A 22,795-nucleotide genomic window follows, 5' to 3' on the forward strand; every position below is an offset into this window, starting at 1 on the left:
GTCTCCTAGAGATGAACGTACTTTGGTGTGAAAAGTGCAACTCAATCCCAGGACAACAGCAAAGGACCTCATGAAGATGCTGGAGGAAACGGGTACAAAAGTATCTATCTCCACAGTAAAACGAGTCCTATATCAACATAACCTGAAATGCCGCTCAGCAAGGAAGAAGACACTGCTCTAAAACCGCCATAAAAAATCCAGACTATGGTTTGCAACTGCACATGGGAACAAAGATCATACTTTTTGGAGAAATGTCCTCTGGTCTGACGAAACAAAAATAGAACTGTTTGGCCATAATGACCATCGTTATGTTTGGATGTTAAAGGTGGATGCTTGCAAGCCGAAGAACACCATCCCAACCGTGAAGCACGTGGGTGGCAGCATCATGTTGTGGGGGTGCTTTGCTGCAGGAGGGACTGGTGCACTTCACAAAATAGATGGCATCATGAGGTAGAAAAATTGTGGCTATATTGAAGCAACATCTCAAGACATCAGTCAGGAAGTTAAAGCTTGGTCGCAAATAGGTCTTCCAAATGGACAATGACCCCAAGCATACTTCCAAAGTTGTGGCAAAATGGCTTAAGGACAACAAAATCAAGGTATTGGAGTGGCCATCACAAATCCCTGACCTCAATCCTATAGAACATTTGTGGGCAGAATTGAAAAAGCGTGTGCGAGCATGGAGGCCTACAAAGGAATGGGCCAAAATTCACCCAACGTATTATGGAAAGCTTGTGGAAGGCTACCCAAAAAGTATTTGGGTATTATTTCCAAACAAACTAAATAATTCCACAGAATACACATACACACTTACATGAGACAAAAGTCCCTAGTGGAGTGTTTGTTAAGGAATGTAACGTGTTTACGTGTAAATGTCTTTGTTCATCATCTCTCTTAAACCAATCCATCCTTCTATGGGAAAGGCCTGTTGGGTGTAAGGCTCTTGTTGTCCACCAAGAGGTCACAGTATCCTTCTTACAGTGGCTTGTGAAAGTATTTACCCCCTATTTTGTTGCCTTGCAACCTGGAATTACATTTTTTGGGGGGGTTGTATCATTTGATTTACACAACATGCCTACCACTTTGAAGATGCTAAATATTTTTATTGTGAAACAAACAAGAAATAAAACAAAAAAACAGAACTTGAGCGTGCATAACTATTCACCCTCCAAAGCCACCTTTTGCAGCAATTACAGCTGCAAGTCTCTTGGGGTATGTCTCTATAAGCTTGGTACATCTAACCACTAGGATTTTTGCCCATTCTTCTAGGGAAAACTGCTCCAGCTCCTTCAAGTTGGATGGGTTCTGCTGGTGTACAGCAATCTTCAAGTCATACCACAGATTCTGAATTGGATTGAGGTCTGGGCTTTGACTAGGACATTCCAAGACATTTAAATGTTTCCCCTTAAACCAGTTGAGTGTTGCTTTTGCAGTATGCTTAGGGTCATTGTCCTGCTGGAAGGTGAACCTCTGGCCCAGTCTCAAATCCCTAGAAGACTAAAACAGGTTTCCCTCAAGAATTTCCCTGTATTTAATGCCATTCCATCATTCCATCAATCCGGACCAGTTTCCCAGTCCCTGCCGATGAAAAACATCCCTGCAGCATGATACTGCCACCACTGGAGATTCCCCTCCCGCCTTCGAATTTAAGACAGAGTGTTAAGGTGTCAAAACCGTCCCACCCACCCTTCCCCTCTTCTGTGGGTAAGAGGGTCTGGTTCTTGTCAGTTATTTACCAAGCTGATCTGAGGCCTTGGATCCTCGACCTTGGATCCTCGACCAAGAGAGTCATGACACTGTAGTGGACAGAACACACGTTGGGTTATTTTTAACCCAGCCATTTAGGTCACTTAGTTGGGTAGTTGAGCTATGATCCACCGGGTCAGATCAGAGACTGGAGGCATGGCTTAGTAGGGCTGGGGATTTCAGATGGTTATTTTTGGCCACCTGTGAGAGAAAATGTCATTCCGGTTGATAATTTCTGTTGTATAGGCAATAAATGTTAAGGTTTAGCACTGGCAATTTTGTAGTACCAGTTGAGAACTTCTAGTGCCTATTTGTCTACAACAGACTCTCAATTGAGGTGCTCTACTTGCATTGGCATAACCATCAAACACATAAACTGATACAATTTCACTGAAGGTTGGCATAAAATACACATATATTTGACTGTCCCCAAATGTGCTAATGAGCCCCACCAGTACACTGTCCGACCTATCAAAGCGCAGTGACGATCGTACCTTATATTTGAAATATTGTGTAGAAAAATGTCACAGTACGGACATTGCAATTTATTGCCCTGGTCACATCTGCAGTCCTCATGCCTCCTTGCAGCATGCCTAAGGACGTTCACACAGACGAGCAGGGACCCTGGATGTTTTTCAGAGTACGTAGAAAGGCCTCTTTAGTGTCCTAAGTTGTGTCCTAACTGTGACCTTAATTGCCTACCGTCTGTAAGCTGTTAGTGTCTTAACGACCGTTCATTAATTGTTCATGGTTCATTGAACAGCATGGGAAACAGTGTTTAAACCCCTTACAATGAATATCTGTGAAATTATTTGGACTTTTACGAATTATCTTTGAAAGACATGGTCCTGAAAAAGGGACATTTCTTTCTTTGCTGAGTTTAGTGCATTTGTCATATCAGGCGGTGATACAGCCCGACAGGATGCTCTCAATTGTGTGTCTGTAAAAGTTTGTGTGCTTTAGGTGACAAGTCACATTTCTTCAGCCTCCGGAGGTTGAATAGGCACTTGTGTGCCTTCACCACACAGTCTGTGTGGGTGGACCATTTCAGTTTGTCTGTGACGTGTATGCCGAGAAACTTAACTTTCCTCCTTCTCCACTACTGTCCCGTCGATGTGGATAGGGGGGGTGCTCCCTCTGCTGTTTCCTGAGGTCTACGATAATCTCCTTTATTTTGTAGATGTTGAGTGAGAGGTTATTTTCCTGACACCACATTCCAAGGGCTCTGGTACTCAAGCCTACTACTGTTGTGTCGTCTGCAAACTTGACGATTGAGTTGGATCGTGAGTAGGGGGCAGCGGTGGAGAGTAGAATAAGAAACTTTCATTTCTACATAAATCATAGTGATAAATAGACTCATGCATTTGTCCTTTTACATGTTATAAAGTTATAAAATGTCATATTTGATTGAACTAACGATAGCATGATTAGCAAGCAATGTGTGTCGCAAACAATTAGACCAAGTCTGTTTCTGTGGGGAGAAATGGAGGGGGACAGAAAGTTTGCTGCTGAAATGCATTTGTATATACTGTATATAGTATATATTTGTATGTAGTGTCCATACTAATTCCTGCATCCCTTCACACTGTAGTATACTAACTTCTGTATCTCCACAGGTAAGGCCTTTGAGATCACCTACGTGCGGCTCAAGTTCTACACCAGCCGACCGGAGAGCTTTGCCATCTACAAGCGGACAAATCAGGATGGACCATGGGTGCCCTACCAGTACTACAGCGCCTCCTGTAGCAAGACCTACGGGAAGAACGCCAAGGGATATATCCGCCCAGGTGACGACGAGAGGATGGCATTGTGCACAGACGAGTTCAGTGACATCTCCCCTTTGACTGGGGGCAACGTGGCCTTCTCTACTTTGGAGGGACGACCCAGCGCATATAACTTTGACCAGAGCGCCGTGCTGCAGGTGAGGATGTGTGTTCGTACAGTGAGGGGGGGAAAGTATTTGATCCCCTGCTGATTTTGTATGTTTGCCACTGACAAAGAAATTATCAGTCTATGATTTTAATGGTAAGTTTATTTGAACAGTGAGAGATCAAAAAAAATGCATGTCAAAAATTATATAAATAGATTTGCATTTTAATGAGTGAAATAAGTATTTGACCCCTCTGCAAAACATGACTTAGTACTTGGTGGAAAAACCCTTGTTGGCAATCAGAGGTCAGACGTTTCTTGTAGTTTGCCACCAGGTTTGCACACATCTCAGGAGGGATTTTGGGTTTCGAGGCTGACGTTTGGCAATTCGAACCTTCAGCTCCCTCCACAGATTTTCTAAGGGATTAAGGTCTAGAGACTGGCTAGGCCACTCCAGGACCTTAAAGGGTGAGACCGAGTCTGCGTCTCTCACATGGATAGACAGACCATTGCATAAAAATTGAGCTCTATAGGAGAAAGTCCTGCCTCCAGCTCTTTGCTTAGAAATTCTAGGAACTGTAAGGAGGCCTGCATCTTGTGACCGTAGTGTATATGTAGGTATGTACGTCAGGACCAAATCGGATAGATAGGTAGGTGCGAGCCCATATAATGTTTTGTATGTTAGAAGTATAACCTTGAGTTCAGTCCTTGCCTTAACAGGAAGCCAGTGTAGAGAGGCTAGCACTGGAATAATATGATACAATTTTGGGGTTCTAGTCTAGATTCTAGCAGCCGTGTATATCACTAACTGAAGTTTGTTTGGTGCTTTAATCGGGTAGCCAGAAACTAGAGCATTGCAGCAGTCTAACCTAGAAGTGACAAAAGCATGTGCAGTGTTACGTAGATGGAAAAAAGCTGTCCTTGAAACAGTCTTGATATGTTTGTCAAAAGAGAGATCAGGGTCCAGAGGAACGCAGAGGTCCTTCAGTTTTTTTTATATGACTGTACAACCATCAAGTTTAATTGTCAGATTCAACAGAAGATATCTTTGTTTCTTGGGACCTAGAACAAGCATCTTTGTTTTGTCCAAGTTTAAAAGTAGAACATTTGCAGCCATCCACTTCCTTATGTCTGAAACACAGGCTTCCAGGGAGGGCAATTTTGGGGCTTCACCATGTTTCGTTGAAATGTACATCTGTGTGTCATCCGCATAGCAGTGAAAGTTAACATTATGTTTCCGAATGACATCACCAAGAGGTAAAATATACAGTGAAAACAATAGTGGTCCTAAAACGGAACCTTGAGGAACACTGAAATGTACTGTGCAGTTGATTTGTCAGAGGACAACAAAGACAAACTGATATCTTTCCAACAGATAAGTTCTAAACCAGGCCAGAACTTGTCCATGTAGACCAATTTGGGTTTCCAATCTCTCCAAAAGAACGTGGTGATCGATGGTATCAAAAGGAGCACTAAGGTCTAGGAGCACGAGGACCGATGCAGAGCCTCGGTCTGACACCATTAAATGGTAATTTACCACCTTCACAAGTGCAGTCTCATTGCTATGATGGGGTCTAAAACCAGACTGAAGCGTTTCGTATACATTGTTTGTCTTCAGGAAGGCAGTGAGTTGCTGCGCGGCAACTTTTTCTAAAATGTTTGAGAGGAATGGGAGATTCGATATAGGCCCTTTAGTTTTTAGTTTTTTTCTGGGTCAAAGTTTGGCATTTTCAAGAGAGGCATTATTAGTCACACTTTTAGTGAGTTTGGTACACATCCGGTGGATAGAGAGCCGTCTATTATGTTCAACATAGGAGGGCCAAGCATGGGAAGCAGCTCTTTCAGTAGTTTAGTTGGAATAGGGTCCAGTATGCAGCTTGATGGTTTAGAGGCCACGATTATTTTCATCAATATGTCAAGAGATATAGTACTATAAAACCTGAGTGTCTCCCTTGATCCTAGGTCCTGGCAGAGTTGTGCAGACTCAGGACAATTGAGGAATAACGTATTCAAAGGAATACGCAGATTTAAAGAGGAGTCCGTAATTTGCTTTCTAATGATCATGATCTTTTCCTCAAAGAAGTTCATGAATTTATCACTGCTGAAGTGAAAGCCATCCTCTCTTGGGTAATGTTGCTTTTTAGTTAGTTTTGCGACAGTATCAAAAAGAAAATGTGGATTCTTCTTATTTTCCTCAATTAAGTTGGAAAAATAGGATGATCGAGCAGCAGTGAGGGCTCTTCGATACTGCACGGCACTGTCTTTCCAAGCTCGTCGGAAGTCTTCCAGTTTGGTGTAGCACAATTTCCGTTTAAATTTTCTGGAAGGTTGCTTCTGAGCTCGGGTATTTTCTGTATACCAGGGAGCTAGTTTCTTATGACAAATGCTTTTTGTTTTTAGGGGTGCGACTGCATCTAGGGTATTGCGCAAGGTTAAATTGAGTTCCTCAGTTAAGTGGTTAACTGATTTTTGTACTCTGACGTCCTTGGGTAGGCGGAGAGAGTCTTGAAGGGAATCCAGGAATCTTTGGGTTGTCCGAGAATTTATAGCACCACTTTTGATGATCCTTGGTTGGGGTCTGAGCAGATTATTTGTTGCGATTGCAAACGTAATAAAATGGTGGTCCGATAGTCCAGGATTATGATGAAAAACATTAAGATCCACAACATTTATTCCATGGGACAAACAGGGTATGGCTGTGGCAGTGAGTAGGTCCAGAGACATGTTGGACAAAACCCACTGAATTGAATTTTGGCTCCGAAAGCCTTTTGGAGTGTGTCTGTGCACTTTTCCATGTGAATGTTAAGGTCACCAAAAATTTGAATATTATCTGCCATGACTACAAAGTCCAATAGGAATTCAGGGAACTCAGTGAGCAATGCTGTATATGGCCCAGGAAGCCTATGTGACCCAAGGCCTTATTTTGGTATTATGTAGCAACATTTGATCTACAAAATGGTTTATCATATACTGAATTTGAGGAACAATGGGAAAGTACTTTGCTTTGAAAGTTTATCAACTTGTAACCTCACTTTTGAGAAAATTGACTTTGTTTTAGTACCTACTGGACAGCTCTTTTGGTCTACACCCATTCAGCATTGTTCACACCCTCTAAGCTTTAGCACCACCCATCTCAGGGTTTATCTGAGGGGGTTGATTCTATTCTAACAACAACAGTCAAGCACCCAAGCTAACGTTGGCTAGCTTGCTAGATACTTCCAGACACAAATGAGAGAACAGCTCACTGACCATTTTTCTCACCCTAGCAGAGCTGGTTAGGGTGTTTTTATGTTATCCAGAGTGTTGGTGACTGCAACTGTGCTGCTGGCAACAATTTACACTTTTTTTGCCAACATCAACTGACACCGGCCATATTCAACGGGTGTTGAGCGTTTGTAAATTTGTCAGTTATTCTGCAGTCTGGCACACTCAGACGAGAGTGCTCTGAAAATCGGTGTAGACAGCCAGAGTGAATTTACCAGCTGCGTCTATCAACAGTTGTTGCAGTGACAAGCTATTGAAATGGTTACTTGCATGGTGGAGCCTTTTGTTAATTAAGACATGTCGCTAGCTAACTTCTGTCAAAATGAGAAATATATAATATCTGAAAATATAGCCTGTGCTCTGATATCGGAGAAGATAGCCAGAGCGAATTTACCAGCTATGTCTGTCAACAGTTGTCACAACGACATTCTATTGAAATGGTTACTTCATAGTAGGCCACTATACCTATTTCACCAATTGTGAAATTCACCAGTTGAAATTCACCAGTTGCGTTATGGTAATGAGCTTGAGGCTATAATTACGCTCCCGGATCCAGGATTGCTCGTCGCAAGAGGAAGAAGAGGTATCTGTGACCAACAGATGCGTATCTGTATTCCCAGTCATGTGAAATCCATAGATTAGGATCTGATTTCCTTATATGAACTGTAACTCAGGAAACTCTGTGAAATTATTACATCTTGTTTACATTTTTGTTCAGTGTAGCATGTTCAAAACTAGGAAGTGTATATAGCTTGCACTAATGGTGTTACTCATTAACACCTCATACAGTATTGTTTGCCATTACACAAATAAGTCTACATCTCCTGACAAGGTTCCTCATGTTGCATTAAGAACATTACAATAACAAGTCTTTATTTCAGTCAATAACGTTCAAAATACATTTCTCAGTCGGAACTGGTTATTTTCCGAGTTCCCAGTTGTTTTGAACGCACTGAAGTCGGAAGTCCAAGTTCCCAGTTATTTTGAACGTGTCATTAGCACAAGGCAAACTTGAAGGAGAAACGGGGAGAAAATGTACACCGTAAACGATGACAAACGATGAGGAAATAATGCACCTGCCTGCTGGCTCTCTTCCCTCAACAGAGGCACTCACTGCCTGCAGTCCAAACACTTAAAAGACACACCCTATCCACTCAGCCCTAAAATTAAGTGGACACTTCTCATGACATCTGACGAGTATGCATTTGCAGGGCAAGGGGCGAGGGAGGAAGGAATGATTTTTAAATGGACCACCCTTGACCGGAAATTCATCACTCCTTCGTCCCGCAATGATTGTGTTTTCAGCCACCTGTGGTGCTTTATATGCATTTTATTCAATTATGAGTTTGTCTACTTATATTAAATACAGTATATAATTATAAATATATTCCTACTGTATGATTTGCTAGCAAATTAATGAACTGTTAGCCCACCTAGCTGGAACCTCTGAAGAAGGGAAATGCTTTATTTCTACAATTTCCAAAAGATAACCAAACAAAAAACATTTTTACTTTTTTACAATTTATTTGCATTCATTTTAACTTACACTTGTCTGTTGACATCTCCATTGAGGTTCTTTTTAAGTTTTTGCAGACTTTTCTTAGCGGATGTACAATCGTCGGAAAATTGAATTATGGGGTGTGTGGTGTGTGTGTGTGTGTGCTTCTGCAATTGTATGTGAAAGATATTGTGTTGGACATGCAGACTGTTTCATGCTCAATAAATAGATAATAGACTTCAAAGGCTAGTCTCCTCAGTGAAATGCTGTGATCCTTAAATCAAACAGAACACAATATGTTTCCTGTTTATTATAGTACATTGTAGATGGCTATAATGCAGATAAACAGTAGAGAAGCATTATTCTATCCATTTACGATGTGACTTGCAGTCATGTACCTTTCTATAGACTTGACAATCGCCTCACCCCTCACTTTTTATGGTCATTAGCAGAGTATACATGATCCCAATTTTAGCTTCAAGGCGCCAACAATTAAAAAGATATGACACTAGTTTAAACAGTCAGTGGATAGTGCTAAAACAGCGACGTCAACTCTCTATTTCTCGGCTATCTTTATGCACATTCGCACATTGTGGGGAACAAAGCTCCATGCTCTAACAACAATTACAATAATCCCAAAACCTTTTTTGTGAGATTGGGAAAACACCTAAAACACACTTGCTACACATTTTTAATATTCAAACAAAACCCTTTATGTAACATCTACACTTGTTGTAAATTGCTTAAAAGTATAGTTCGAAACAAAATTCATGATAGAAATGAGCGGATCATCCAGAGCCGTGGTCTTGTGGGCAACACTCCCAGCAACAAGCCAATAGGCGGAGATGGGAATTGAACCCATAGTATGTTCTTCCCCAACTGGAGACCAGGTTCAATTTCTGTCTAAATAAAGCAAAAATACTGAAGGTAGAGTGGAACTCCATAAAGTTAATGAGAGGTTTATTAAATCAGGAGTCACTCGTGTAAATGAACTTGAGTTTGATCGTAATTTGTACTCTGTGTAAAGTAAAACATTCAGACACTCAAAACCATGCCTATCATATCTCCCAGCATGCTTTATTGCAGGTTGCAACCTAGACCCCACCCCTTCCCATCCCCCAACACAAAGCCAGAAACACACCATCAACCACTCCACTAAACTAACCATGACTGACTGACTAATTGATGAACAGATGATTGTTGCCTGTTTTTTTTATTGAATGTGTAGTTTGTTGTTTTTTAAAATGTTTTATTACATTAACATGAATTGGATATATAATTTATTGTTTTAGATGTTTATAATATGGAATTGTCACAACTTCCGCCGAAGTCTGGTCCTCTCCTTGTTCGGGCAGTGGTCAGTGTCGCCGGTCTTCTAGCCATCGTCGATCCACTTTTCATTTTCCATTTGTTTTGTCTTGTTTTTCCACACACCTGGTTTCAATTCCCTCATTTACTTATTGTGTATTTAACCCTTTGTTCCCCCATGTCTTTGTGTGGGATTGTTTATTGTAGTGCTTGTGCACATTCCCCGTGAGCTCACAACGGGTTATTTTTGTGCCCATTTATCTTGTTGTTCTGGATGCCGTTGGTTTTGCTTAATAAATCTCTGGTTATTACCTAGTTCTGCTCTCCTGCCCCTGACTTCTCTTCCCGAAAATTACGCACCCCAGGACAGATATTATTTTCATGCATTTAGGAAAAAATGTGTAAATTGACCTTTATTTCAGGTTTATGTTTAGAATTGTTTATATTTATAGATGTGTTTTTACATGCAGATTGATCTTGTGCGGTACAAATAACATACATTTTTCTAAACTTCCAAGTAGTTGGATGTATGGCCCCCTTTCCTGAGAGGGTTTCTCCAATTTAAATGGTTAATGCTGTCTCCTTTGCCCTAATTCTCCCTGATTTGGCAGTCACTCTAAATGCAGATTGTGGATGATTAAACCTTCCAATTGTTGGCTGTCCTGACTCTGGATGGATTCCAATGCAAATCTATATCATTACAAAAGCCAGCATAATGTGACTTCCGTAATTGACATGCCTGATGTGGCCTGCAAACCAGAAGTTTTAGACCAATGTATTAACTGAGAACTAAACTGTTGATCTACATAACCATATGATTTTGTCACATGAGATACATTTTGAAGAATATATAAACCCTAAACACTTATTGTTGAGACTACAGGAATATCAAGTATTGAATGCAATAATGAGTTCTCTGTCACTAGCAAACACAGTCATGGGTGGTAATTCCTGCATTCACTAAAGGCTCCCCTGGGATATATGCAGATCGTCGCTTGAATTTGCATAGATCCCTGTGTGCCATAAAATGAACATTGCTATTAACACCCATGACTTTGTTTGTTAATGACAGTGAGTTATTGATTGCATTCACGTTCAAGTTCTAGTATTAGCTATGTCAAATGTGATGTGTGTTGAAATACCAGAAGGTCTGTATTTGACAGTCTATTTAATTTCTTAGTACAGACAAATTATGTCTTTAATTTATACGCCACCTCAGGCTGTTTTAACAAATTAGGTAAGAGAATAGACAGTTACCATTGGTGTATTAAAATGGCATATAGGGTCATGCCAAACTATTCCCTTAATAATCCCTTAGATCTGGTTTTATACATTATCATCCAATTTCATAAAAAACATGATATTGACTCCATTCCAAGGATGTTATTATTTTCCAATTCAAATTAAATTCCAATTCCATGCCAATAATGGTTCTTGTTCAATTCAAATTCAGACAGTCAAAATAATAATTAAATTCCATTTAAGTGATGAGTTTCTTTTACAATTTAAATTGAACCCAACCATGAATTGGACACATCCACAGGCTTCCACACATTTCAAGAACGTTTTACGTTACATTTAAGTAATTTAGCAGATGCTCTCATTTACAGGAGCAATTAGGGTTAAGTGCCTTGCTCAAAGTCACATCAGCAGATTTTTCACCTAGTCTGCTCAGGGAATCAAACCAGCAACCTTTTGATTGCTGGCCCAACACTCTAACCGCTATGCTACGTAAATGCAACATCAAGAACCTCGTACTTAACTCAAAGATTCTTTATCGGGCAAGAGTTCACCAAGGAACCTTAACAGCTGAGGAAGAACCTGTTTTATTTTTGTCCGCACCATGTGATCGAGGGTGATGCTACTATCATACCAAGCAGTGATGCAGCCAGTCAAGATGCTCTTAATGGTACAACTATAGACCTTTTTGAGGATTTGAGGGCCCATGCTAAACCTTTTCAACCTCCTGAGGGAGAAGAAGCACAGTTGCGCCTTCTTCACGACTGTGCACGTGTGTGTGGACCATTTTAAGCTCTTAGTGATTTGGACACTGAAAAACTTGAAGCTCTCAACCCATTCAGTTCACCCCAGTTTCCTGTAGTTCTCGATCAATTCCTTGGTTTTAGTGATGTTGAGGAAGAGATTGTTGTTCCAGTCCCACACTGCCAGATCACTGACCTCCTTCATGTAGTCTCATTGTCACTGGTGATCAGACCTACCGCCGTTGTGTCATCACCAAATTTGATGATGGTGCTGAAGTCATGTGTGGCCACACAGATGTGGGTGAAAAGGGAGTACAGGAGGGGCCTAAGCACACTGCCCTGTGGGGTCCCCATGTTGAGAGTCAACGTGGCGGAGGTGATTTTCCCTATCGTCTTCACCTGGGGTCGACCCATCAGGAAGTCCAGGATCAGTTTGCAGAGGGAGGTGTTCAGTCCCAGGGTCTTAAGCTAGGTGACACATTTGGAGGAGACAATGGGGTTGACCACTGAGCTGTAGTCAATGAACAGCATTCTCACATAGGTGTTCATCTTATGTAGGTGGGTGAGGGTGGTGTGGAGTGCAATTGAGATTGATTCGTCTATGGTTCTGTTGGGGTGGTATGCACATTGGAGTGGGTTTAGGGCAGGGATGGGCAACTGGTGAGTCATATGCCGGGACCAATAAAAAAATATATATATATATATATATACAGTAGGGTTCAAGTTTGGACACCTATTCATTCAAGGGCTTTTCTTTATTTTTACTATGTTCTACATTGTAGAATAATAGTGAAAACATCAAAATTATGAAATAACACATGGAATCATGTAAGGGGGGTGTATGAATGAGCGTTTGCAGACCAACGAGCCACAGTTATATTTAAATTATAATTTTATTACATCTATATTAAAATATGAAACTTTTGAGGCACCCAATGCCATGGTTTATCATATTGGGCTACTTCTGTAGGATTAGATGTGGCTGAGTGACGACGGACCAGGCTTAGCTGTTTGTCTGCAGTTCGTGTCTAACTATAATATGTCCTCCTTAATTTCCTGTTAACTCCTGTAGAGCAGAGAGAAAACCCCTGAGATCAAGTCTGAATTGGGAAATGTCCCTACAACATTCCCACCTATATATTCAAGGCTTCAGCTTTTAAGGCTACCCATGCTTAAGATTGACTGATTGATATGGTAGAGTGTAATGTATGAATACAATCTATATTTGGATGATTATGTTGTAATAATCTTGAAAGAAGTAACACAGTTCCATGATATACAACTAATCCCTCCTCCACACACACACGTGTCTTATAGGCATTATGAGCAAGGTTTTAGGGGGCCTGGCTCGCCACACCTAACCTCCTTGCCGTCCAAATAACGTTTTGAAATATTGAGTATTTTATTTGAGTTCGATGCAAATCGAACAAAAGACGCATCAATCTAATTTAAAGCACCCACCTCATGATGCCATCTATTTTGTGAAGTGCACCAGTCCCTCCTGCAGCAAACCACCCCTACAACATGATGCTGCCACCACCTTGCTTCACGGTTGAGGTGGTGTTCTTCGGCTTGCAAGCGTCCCCCTTTCTCCTCCAAACATAACAATGGTCATTATGGCCAAACAGCTTTATTTTTGATTCATCAGACCAGAGGATATTTCTCCAAAAGTACACTCTCTGTCCCCATGTACAGTTGCAAACCATAGTCTAGCTTTTTTATGGTGGTTTCATCTCTAAGAGACAGAACGCATCTCCTTCCTGAGCAGTATGACAGCTGCGTGGTCCCATGGTGTTTAAACTTGCGTACAATTATTTGTACAGATGAATGTGGCACCTTCAGGTGTTTGGAAATTGCTCCCAAGGATGAACCAGACACCTCCAATTGACTCAAATGATGTCAATTAGCCTATCAGAAGGTTCTAAAGCCATGGAATTTTCGAAGCTGTTTAAAGGACCAGTCAACATAATTTTTGTAAACTTCTGATCCACTGGAATTGTGATACAGTGAAATAATCTGTCAGTTAACAATTGTTGGAAAGATTACTTGTGTGATGCACAAAGTCGATGTCCTAACCGACTTGCCAAAACTTTAGTTTGTTAACAAGAAATTTGTGGAGACTCCAACATAAGTGTATGTAAACTTCTGACTTCAAATTTATCTGATGCTGTCTAGACCAAAAGAGCATGTCACACTTTTTCTGGTCAGACATCATCAGATACATGGGCTTTCATATAGAGGGGTGCTGTTTTGCTAGCTTGGATGCTTTCTCTGTTGACATAGTTTTAGGAGAGAGGAAGAGGCGAAGCGAGAGGGTTCACTCTCGCCAAACTCTGTCCAGAATAAGCCAAATGTGTTTCTGTGGGCATAATATGCAGACCTGTGCTTGTCGCCTGCCTTCCCGCCTTTGGGACAAAGACTCCCATTGTTTGGGTGGTGACATGAGCATCTTGTCATTATATACAGATCTTTGGTGTCAGCCTCTTGGAAATTGGAAGGGAAAGTTGGCAGGTCCCCTAAAGTAAATGGATGTTTTACCAAAATTATATAATTACTCCAGTCTAAATAAAAAATGTATATATATATATATAGTACACCAGGGAGCAAAAAAATAGCTGTGGATTGTTTCAAATCACAAGTGTGTAGGCCTATGCCTGTTTGGGAAGCCCGCAATTTGGGTATTGCATGTGGCAACAGGTCAAGCTGATTGAGTTGCGGCTTTCAGTGATAATCTAAAATATGTGTGAAGATAATGTGTCTTGAGTATAATTTGTAAATAAAATGTTGAGACAAGAAGAAGGGGAGTGGTGTGTTGCGAAGATATGGCTTGTCTCTCTCCAGAATGCATGCACTTAGCTCTCCAGAATGCATGCACTTAGCTCTCCAGAATGCATGCACTTAGCTCTCCAGAATGCATGCACTTAGCTCTCCAGAATGGGCTCAGCTGTCTCCCGCCAATTTTTGCGTATTCATTGTTTCATTGTAGAAGTTGTTTGCCCTTTAATAGTTTTTTTTTATCAGTTCCCCATTTACATACTGTATGTCACCAGTAGGCCTAGTAAATGTACCTTTAATCACCCATCATTTCTTTACATTCATTTCTGTTAATGCATGTATTAATTCCAGTCATTTACCATTCTCATTCTCAACCTGCTACACTTGTGAGCAACAAGTTGTGGTTTATTTCATAACCATTAAGAGTTTTGTCCATTTTTTTTCAATGTCTTTTATTTGGAGTGCTCCATGTGCGCAATGAGCATGTGTCTGGTTTCTCTTTCCTGATAACGTTAAGGAGCAAGCTCCTGAACATGCACAGATGTAGGCCTGCCTGTCCTGCTGCGTGCAAAAGAAGGAAAGTACCCATTTGGCAATGTCTAATTTATGATTGTCACAACTCCACGTCCACCGCTAATAAGCTGAGCTTCTCACATTAAGTTAAGTCTAGTTTTTTATTTATTTTTACATCCATTGCTGCGAATGTCAGAAAGATTATTCAAATACTGAGGAACTAACACTCCCGGCCTCGATGATCACCAAGCCTCGGTGTGATCGAGCAGAATATCATGATCTGATGATTCCGTATATCCAGTGGTAATGGCATAAAAAAACATCCGTCTGTCCCAAGCTCACTGGTGCGGGGAAATATGAGGGCCCAGGGGTAGGCTAGTTACAGTTTTTCTGAATGCTTAAACACCAACAGTGATTCTTGAAGCGTCTCTGAAACCATTAACACTTGTAGCCAATGTGTTTACCAAGTGTTGCCAAACTGAATGCACAATCTCTGCTTTACACTCAGTTTGTAATTTTATAACACACTTTTTTGCAAAACTGTATATACAACTAACGGCTTTATTAAAAAAGTTGACCTGTTCTATTGGTCAGCATGTCGAGAAAGAAATGGCCTATTCCAAACACACTCTGGGACAGATCACAACAGATCAGAACATTTAGCTGAAAATGTTGATAACCTGTTATTTATTCACGTTATAAGTGCAGCAGTGCACATGAAGCAGTAGGCTACTCACGAATGTTTGTTCCATAAAGCAATTAGCACACCACACATGCAAGTGGTTTATGTGAGAGACATGGAAATATCTGTTAAGAATTTAGGAAGAGAGGGGGGGGTGGTCTAAAGATACAACACCTAGCATGGGTTGCTAATTTGACTAGAATTGTGCCTAAGGCTGATGAACAATGACAGAAAGTTGACTTGAAAACCAATAAAACATGAGAGAAACTGGGTACTGGTTTCAATGGCATATGGAAGTCTTTATAAAATAATTGCCTCAACAGATATGGTTGGGTTTTTTTCGAGGCTACTTTGAAGCAAGGTAACGTGCCTCCATAACGTGTAAATAAATGTTCAGGTTTCAAACAAGTATATGTTTTCAAAATGTGTACAGCCTCCAGCTCATTGCAAAGTTGTGTGTGACAAGCTGATGAAGCCTGCCTTCTGTTGCCTACACAGCAAATTCTGAGAGTGTTAAATCAACAGTGAAAGTGTTAAGTCTGTGGACCTGGAACACTGACAAATTAACACATTGCTTGGTGTAGGGTTTCCCCAACTTGGTTGGGTGCGGTGGCATGTGCCTGTAATCCAAGTCACTGGGAGGCTGAGGTTGGTGGATCAAGTGAGCTGAGGAGCTCTGAGCTGCAGCACACTATGTCGAACGGGTGTCCACTCTAAGTTCGGTATCGATATGGTGTTCCTGGGGGAGCCCGGGACCACCAGGTTGTCTAAGGAGGGGTGAACCGGCCCAGGTCGGAAACGAAGCAGGTCAAATCCCCCGTGCTGTCCAGTAGTGGGATAATGCACCAATTTGTAAGTCGCTCTGAATAAGAGCGTCTGCTAAATGACTTAAATGTAAAATGTAAATGTAAATGGTACTTGGGACCCCAAGGTGTGCATGTTTTGGGTTTTGCCCTAGCACTACACAGCTGATTCAAATAATCAACTAATCATCAAGCTATGATAATTTGAATAAATTGTATAGTGTTTGTGCAAAAACCAAAACATGCACCCCTTGGGTTTGGGAAATGCTGGTTTTGTGTAAAGCCTTATTCAAATATTTCCCAGAGTGCCTTGCCTTTTGAGTAAATTGTGGAGATACCAACCATGACTGTATTTGTTATTGACAGAAAGATGCTTGTCATTGTGAATCATCATGTATTGCTCCCTTAAACTTTATCAAGTGTGATCAGAAATAAATATGTCATCATAAAAAAAAATAGTTCTTTAACAATGCCATGTGTATTTGTTAAACCCCTATTGTGAGGGTCTGGTTGTTCCTTGTGATGTTATGTTTGATACTGGATCTCTGAAGTATGCTTTGAAATTTCTAAGCAGTTTGCTTTGAAGCAGTGTGCCAATAACTATACCACTTTATTAGAAACACATGCTCAATTACTTCTGAAGCTTTGTCTTATTTTCTTTATTTATTCGTAGGGGACAATGCACATTAATCAACATCAATATTAAAATAATGCAACATCCATGGAAATGTGCCAGGGTTAGCCAAAAGATCATTTGCACGTGTAGTTCCTGGACAGGTAAGGGCCTTTACTCAGCCACTATGCAAATACTCACTAAAACAATGTAAAATAGAAATACATTACATCCAATAATATATCATTCTAATCAACAACACCATCAGCTGCCGTCTTACATATTAGGAACCATCGATAAGTCATGTGTACAGGTTTGGATAGATTTGAGCCATGTTTTCAATTTAAATGTTTAAATACAATAAGTCAGTGCCTCTTCTCAAGTCCATGGCATTGCATTCCAGTATATTGTAGCCCTAACAGAGATGACCGATACGACTGATTTTACTCTGTCCGAAAAGGGACAATGCAGTCCCCTCTAGTTACTGCCATTGTTATCCCGGAGGTGCTTTCCTTGAGCATGATAAGCCAACATAGAGGTGGAGGGGCCAGACCATGCAGGATCTTAAAGGCAAGGCTTACATCTACATACAGCTAAAAGCTATCCGGACTAAATACATGATGTATATGATATGTACTGTTTGTTTGTAGAGTGATTCAATTGGTTTCAAAATAGTAGCTCCTGCTTGTGACCAGCATGTGAGGCAACATCTCAGATGTGAGAAGATCATATAGCATGCATGTATAGTTTGGTGGCACCCAGAGGAAGCAAAGGTCTTATAAACCTAAAGTTGTATAATCCAAACTTTGGATTGGAGTCCAAAATGACACTGAGATACCTGAAGTTAGACACAAATTTCAGATTCTCCCCATGAACAAGAAAAGCTTGTTTGGAAGAATCAATGAATTTCTTAGAGAAGTACATAAAAACAGTCTTGTCGATATTTAAATACAGCCAAGAATTAGCCAACCACTTGGAAACATCTACCGTAGCTTCCGTTAACTTATTAACAACTAGTTGTCTATTTTTTGAGTGTTCATACAGAACTGTATCATCTGCATACATCGGCATGTTAAGTTGTGGGCAAGCAAGTGGGAGATCATTTGTATAGATGGTAAACAGAAGGGGGCCTAATATTGACCCTTGTGGGACCACAATGTTATAGTAAAGAGAGTCCGACTGAGTGTCCCCCAAATGAACCCTTCGACTTCTGTTTGTCAGATACATTCCTATCCAACTAATGACTTCAGTGGACACAATAAGGGAGGATAGTTTGGATAGGGGGACCTCATGATTCACAGTTTCAAATACCTTTTTAAGATCTTAAAAGACTGTGCCGACTTCACCACCTATATCCAGTTTAGATTATATGCACTCCAGAAAATAGCAATTGGCTGTTTCTGTAGAATGGTTCGTTCTGAATCCAAATTAGTTAGAATCCCATTGACCTTTAATTTGGGATGTTTTTTGGACTTTTCAGCTCCTCTCCCAGTTTGTTGAGATTTTCCAAAATCACTTTGCCATTTCCTTTTGCTTCATTGATCACTGTATGAAAGAACTCTGCTTTTGATTTTTTATATTCCTTACCACCTTACTTCTCAGTGCTGTAAATATGCAGCTCTCAAGGAAGGATCCCGTTCTCTCATCTGCCTCCATGGGTCCTCGTTGAGCCATAGTAGAAAGTTTTTCCGTCTTGGCTTACGTTGATATTTCCGAGTAAAAGCAAGTACCCCTGACCGAGGTGTGCAATTCGGGTCCGGGCTCAATGTGAGCAGAGTCAAACATTTGACTCCGCCCATGTTTGACCCCCCTCCCTCTCACCTTTTTTTGGTCTTGTTCATCTGAGGTTTGACAATGACACACTAAGTACAAACGCACACGTTGAATACAAACATATTTCATTTTTGTAGATCGTAAGAAATATTATATAAAGTGGTACCAGCAGATGTGTTGTAACACTTTGCTTTAGGACAAGCTACTGATATTATTGCAGTTAACAACAGACTTGTTATTTATGTCATGTATTGTTAAAATTGTGTTGCTTAATGTTATAACTTTGTAATTATATTATTTTGTCATGACGTTGCCCTCTTTCGGTACAGCAACCATCCCCCTCTCCCTGCCTCCTACAACTAGGCTGCTGTGGTCAGAGAGGTCATAAATTCCAGGAAGATCCTGCCTCATGGCCACACAGTATAGAGACAGAGTGAAGTTTCATAGAGAACAAAGGAATTTCTTAAACCTCACAGAACTTGAGGTCCGAACAACATTTATGTCCGGAGAAGGTTTAAAAGATCGGCGAAGCATCCAGCTATGAACTGTTCCGTTTGTTACAACTTACTAATCTCATGGGAGACGGTGCGGCCACATTACCATAACGATGTTTATATAATAGCTTCAGATATGAGGTTTACATCTAATTGTTGTATAAGATCAATGAGTGAGGATGATACTGTTTGTAAAATTGTGTAATGTGATGTTGGACTGTTTAATGAAGGAAACGCCAATTCCCTTTTGAGTTTAACTAAATCAGAGGACCGCCCATGAGCCCAGTTAGGGTCGGGCATCCTGGGACAGGCCCTTTTCTGCAACTCCCGAATAAAACCACAACTTTGAGAAATTCTCAACAGACCATGTTTTTCTCCATTACGAGAGGACAAAGCTTACAGACCATGTTTTCTCTCAATCACGAGAGGACAAAGGTTGAGACGATTGCTGAATCTTTTAACCATACCACGTGGTTAAACTCTTAGACTATCGATACCGACAGAATAAGAACAAGTCTTTGATATGAATTACTAGTCTGCAGCTAGGAATTCGGTATCATTGAACGCGAAGAACGACAACCGCAGAGACATCCATTCTACAACAACATGAATGAATGTCACTCTGAACTATCCACTCTAACCGAGAGAGGGAGAGAGAGGATGGAAACTCTCCAACAGAAACTAACTTTTCAGCCAAGATCCCGACGACACACTGAGCGTAAATATGTATATATTGATTGCAATTGTTCCCGAATGAGTGAGCGTTCATGTGCAAAGGATTAGCATTTCAATTGTTATAATTATCAACTGTGTGTTGTCTTCTCAGTCGACTCCCACTACCCTTTTGTACAACAAGCCACCATGCCGGTTTAGCCCACTAGGGCACATTCCCCTATCATTTCCTGTATTCATATTTACTTTGTTTGTTTGTTTATGAACTTCTGTGATTGTTTAGTTAGTTCATAAATACATTATTTAAGACAATTGATGTATGGATGACTCATAGTGAAGACTGGGTTCGTGCAGATAAACAACAATTTACGACGTTTGGAATGAGACTAACGTGAGATAAAATAAATAATTCATTAACTCGAAGACTAATTGATCAGATATAAAATATAAGAAAAGTTATATTAGGAAATTATAACTTTGATCTGAATATTTTCCTTGTTGCCCCGACTTCCTAGTTAATTACAGTTACATGATTAATCAGTTTAATCATGTAACACAAATTACAGAGAACCTTTGATTAAAAACTAAAAGTCTTCATTTCATGATAGTAAAGAAAGATCATTTTCATTGAGCAGCAGGGTAGCCTAGTGGTTATAGCGTTGGACTAGTAACCGGAAGGTTGCAAGTTCAAACCCCTGAGCTGACAAGGTACAATCTGTCGTTCTGCCCCTGAACAGGAAGGTAACCCACTGTTCCTAGGCTGTAATTGAAAATAAGAATTTGTTCTTAACTGACTTGCCTAGTTAAATAAAGGTAAAAAAATATATATACAGGTACTACCTATCCTGATTTATAATGCTATTTACTTTCCTCATGAGAATGGAGACGGACTATATCATACTGACAAGCTGAATGTGCTTTGTACATGAAGTTATACCAGCTTCAGTAAAGAGATCAGAGACTCGGATGACTTCTACGTCATCTTTACTAAACAACGTAAACACAATTAACAATTGAAACAATTAACACATCAGACAAAAACCAGGTTTGACCACTCCTCAATAATGGCTTCACTCTTTCTCCTCAAAAGAGGCAAAGACAGTCATTTTCTTGTTGTCAACTTCCTCCACATAGAACATCTAATCATCTCTCTGTAACTGGAACATGAATGGTTCCTTGAGGAGAATATGTTCCTCTTCATCCAGGCCATCATACAACCGTAGTTCTTTAAGGGTTGTAATGCCGTCTTCCCCGTCCATCCCAATTACACTAAGGAGGGAAACAGTGCCTTTAAATGTTTGGAGTTCGCACCACCTTACTGCCTCTAGGGTGTCCCTTAGAAGAACATCTGTGAAATTACACCCCACTTTCACAATACCACCATGCAAACAAAAGCCACTATTACTAAAGGGGTTTTCAGTTATGTCTATAACTACTCAACAAGTCATCACGACTAGTATATCTCGCCATGCATTAAGCCTTCAGCATTACACACCGTAGACTACATAACCAGTTCACAGCTCCCAGTTCGCCGTGCATTTTGTTTTCAGTATCGTCTAGAAAGAAAACAGATTGTGGTCATTAAGTAATGTAAGGGAACCTCTAGGGATATGTGTACAATAATGCACCTTACTTTAGCTAATATCCTGTACAGTACCTGATCCTGCAGAGCTGGATGCTGATGTGACATGCTGTGAATTCTTTTTTTTGGGGGGGGGGTCGTCGTCATCTACATCATCCTGAAATATATTGGAGAAAGGGGGGAATAAATCTTTAAGCATTGGTTTAAGACTATACCACTCATCATATGACACCTCCGACCTGTAGTGTCTTTTGTTTTTGCCGCCTTTTTCAATCTTTCAAACTTTCTTCTTCAGACTTTAGTGAGTGGACGATGTACATTACATACATTCAATATTTAAATATATTTGGGTCAGTCTGGCTACAGTGAAACAAGTGATTTTAAGGATGCAAATGAAAGGTTTTTATAATTTCCAAGACTTAAGGTTCTGCAGGAGAACTAGGCCCCACCCTTACCTAATTTGCTGCATGTTTTCCTTTGAAAGAGAAAAATCACACAATCGGATGGGTATCCCAAAAACATTATATCCACTAGTGATGAAAATTTCATAATTTATACATACCTCGGTGAAATCACACTGTGCGATGTACAGAGCGTGCTGTAAGTTAAGAAAGAGTAGGTTGTTAAGTTTGATAGTTATAATAACAACAATAATGATAATAGCAATTAATAATAATACCAGCGCCGTACCATCAAAACAAGCACCCCACAGTTGTTTGAGAAACCTTGCTTTGGTTGGCCCTGTGGTGTAAACAAGGTACAATTTTCAATCAAGGAATGACAATGGTATAGTATATGGCATAGTTCTGTGGAATAATTTAACTGAATATCTAACCTGATCATCATCCACACCATAAGTCCTCCAAGGTCCAGGGGACAGGATCCGAGCAATGTTTCTGTGAACACAGTGTATGTGAAAGTAAAGAAAAAGTACAATTCAACAGCCTTTTAATACTCCAGCATGCATAACAGTTTTGAACACAGTTGGAACTGAATTAGCCCTGAGTATTTTTCACAACATGTATGAGTGTTGCAGGACTAGAACATAGATTTTTTTGACTGCAAACACATCATTTCTCATATCAATGCGCTCGCATGCCAAAAATCTTTCCTTGGACACTGTTTCAAAGCAATGTGTATGCTTTCTTCGTAAATGTGTTTTGAAGTTTTTCTTATTCAACTTCAGTTTGCAGTGTGGACAAGTTACAATGACTTTTGACA

At 40.4% G+C, this 22,795-nt stretch overlaps 1 protein-coding gene across 2 annotated transcripts in view; it reads left to right on the top strand.

Moving 5' to 3' along the window:
- lamc3 (laminin, gamma 3) overlaps nucleotides 1-22,795 on the top strand; it is a 233,034-nt gene that overhangs the window by 34,590 nt on the left and 175,649 nt on the right. For both annotated transcript variants that reach the window (XM_029620255.2, XM_029620254.2), the window contains exon 2: nucleotides 3,363-3,667. In XM_029620255.2, coding sequence (XP_029476115.2) covers nucleotides 3,363-3,667 — 305 coding nt within the window. The remainder of the gene's footprint in view (nucleotides 1-3,362; nucleotides 3,668-22,795) is intronic.

This window comes from Oncorhynchus nerka, linkage group LG19, assembly GCF_034236695.1.
Source record: "Oncorhynchus nerka isolate Pitt River linkage group LG19, Oner_Uvic_2.0, whole genome shotgun sequence".
In the NCBI taxonomy this organism is placed as follows: domain Eukaryota; kingdom Metazoa; phylum Chordata; class Actinopteri; order Salmoniformes; family Salmonidae; genus Oncorhynchus; species Oncorhynchus nerka.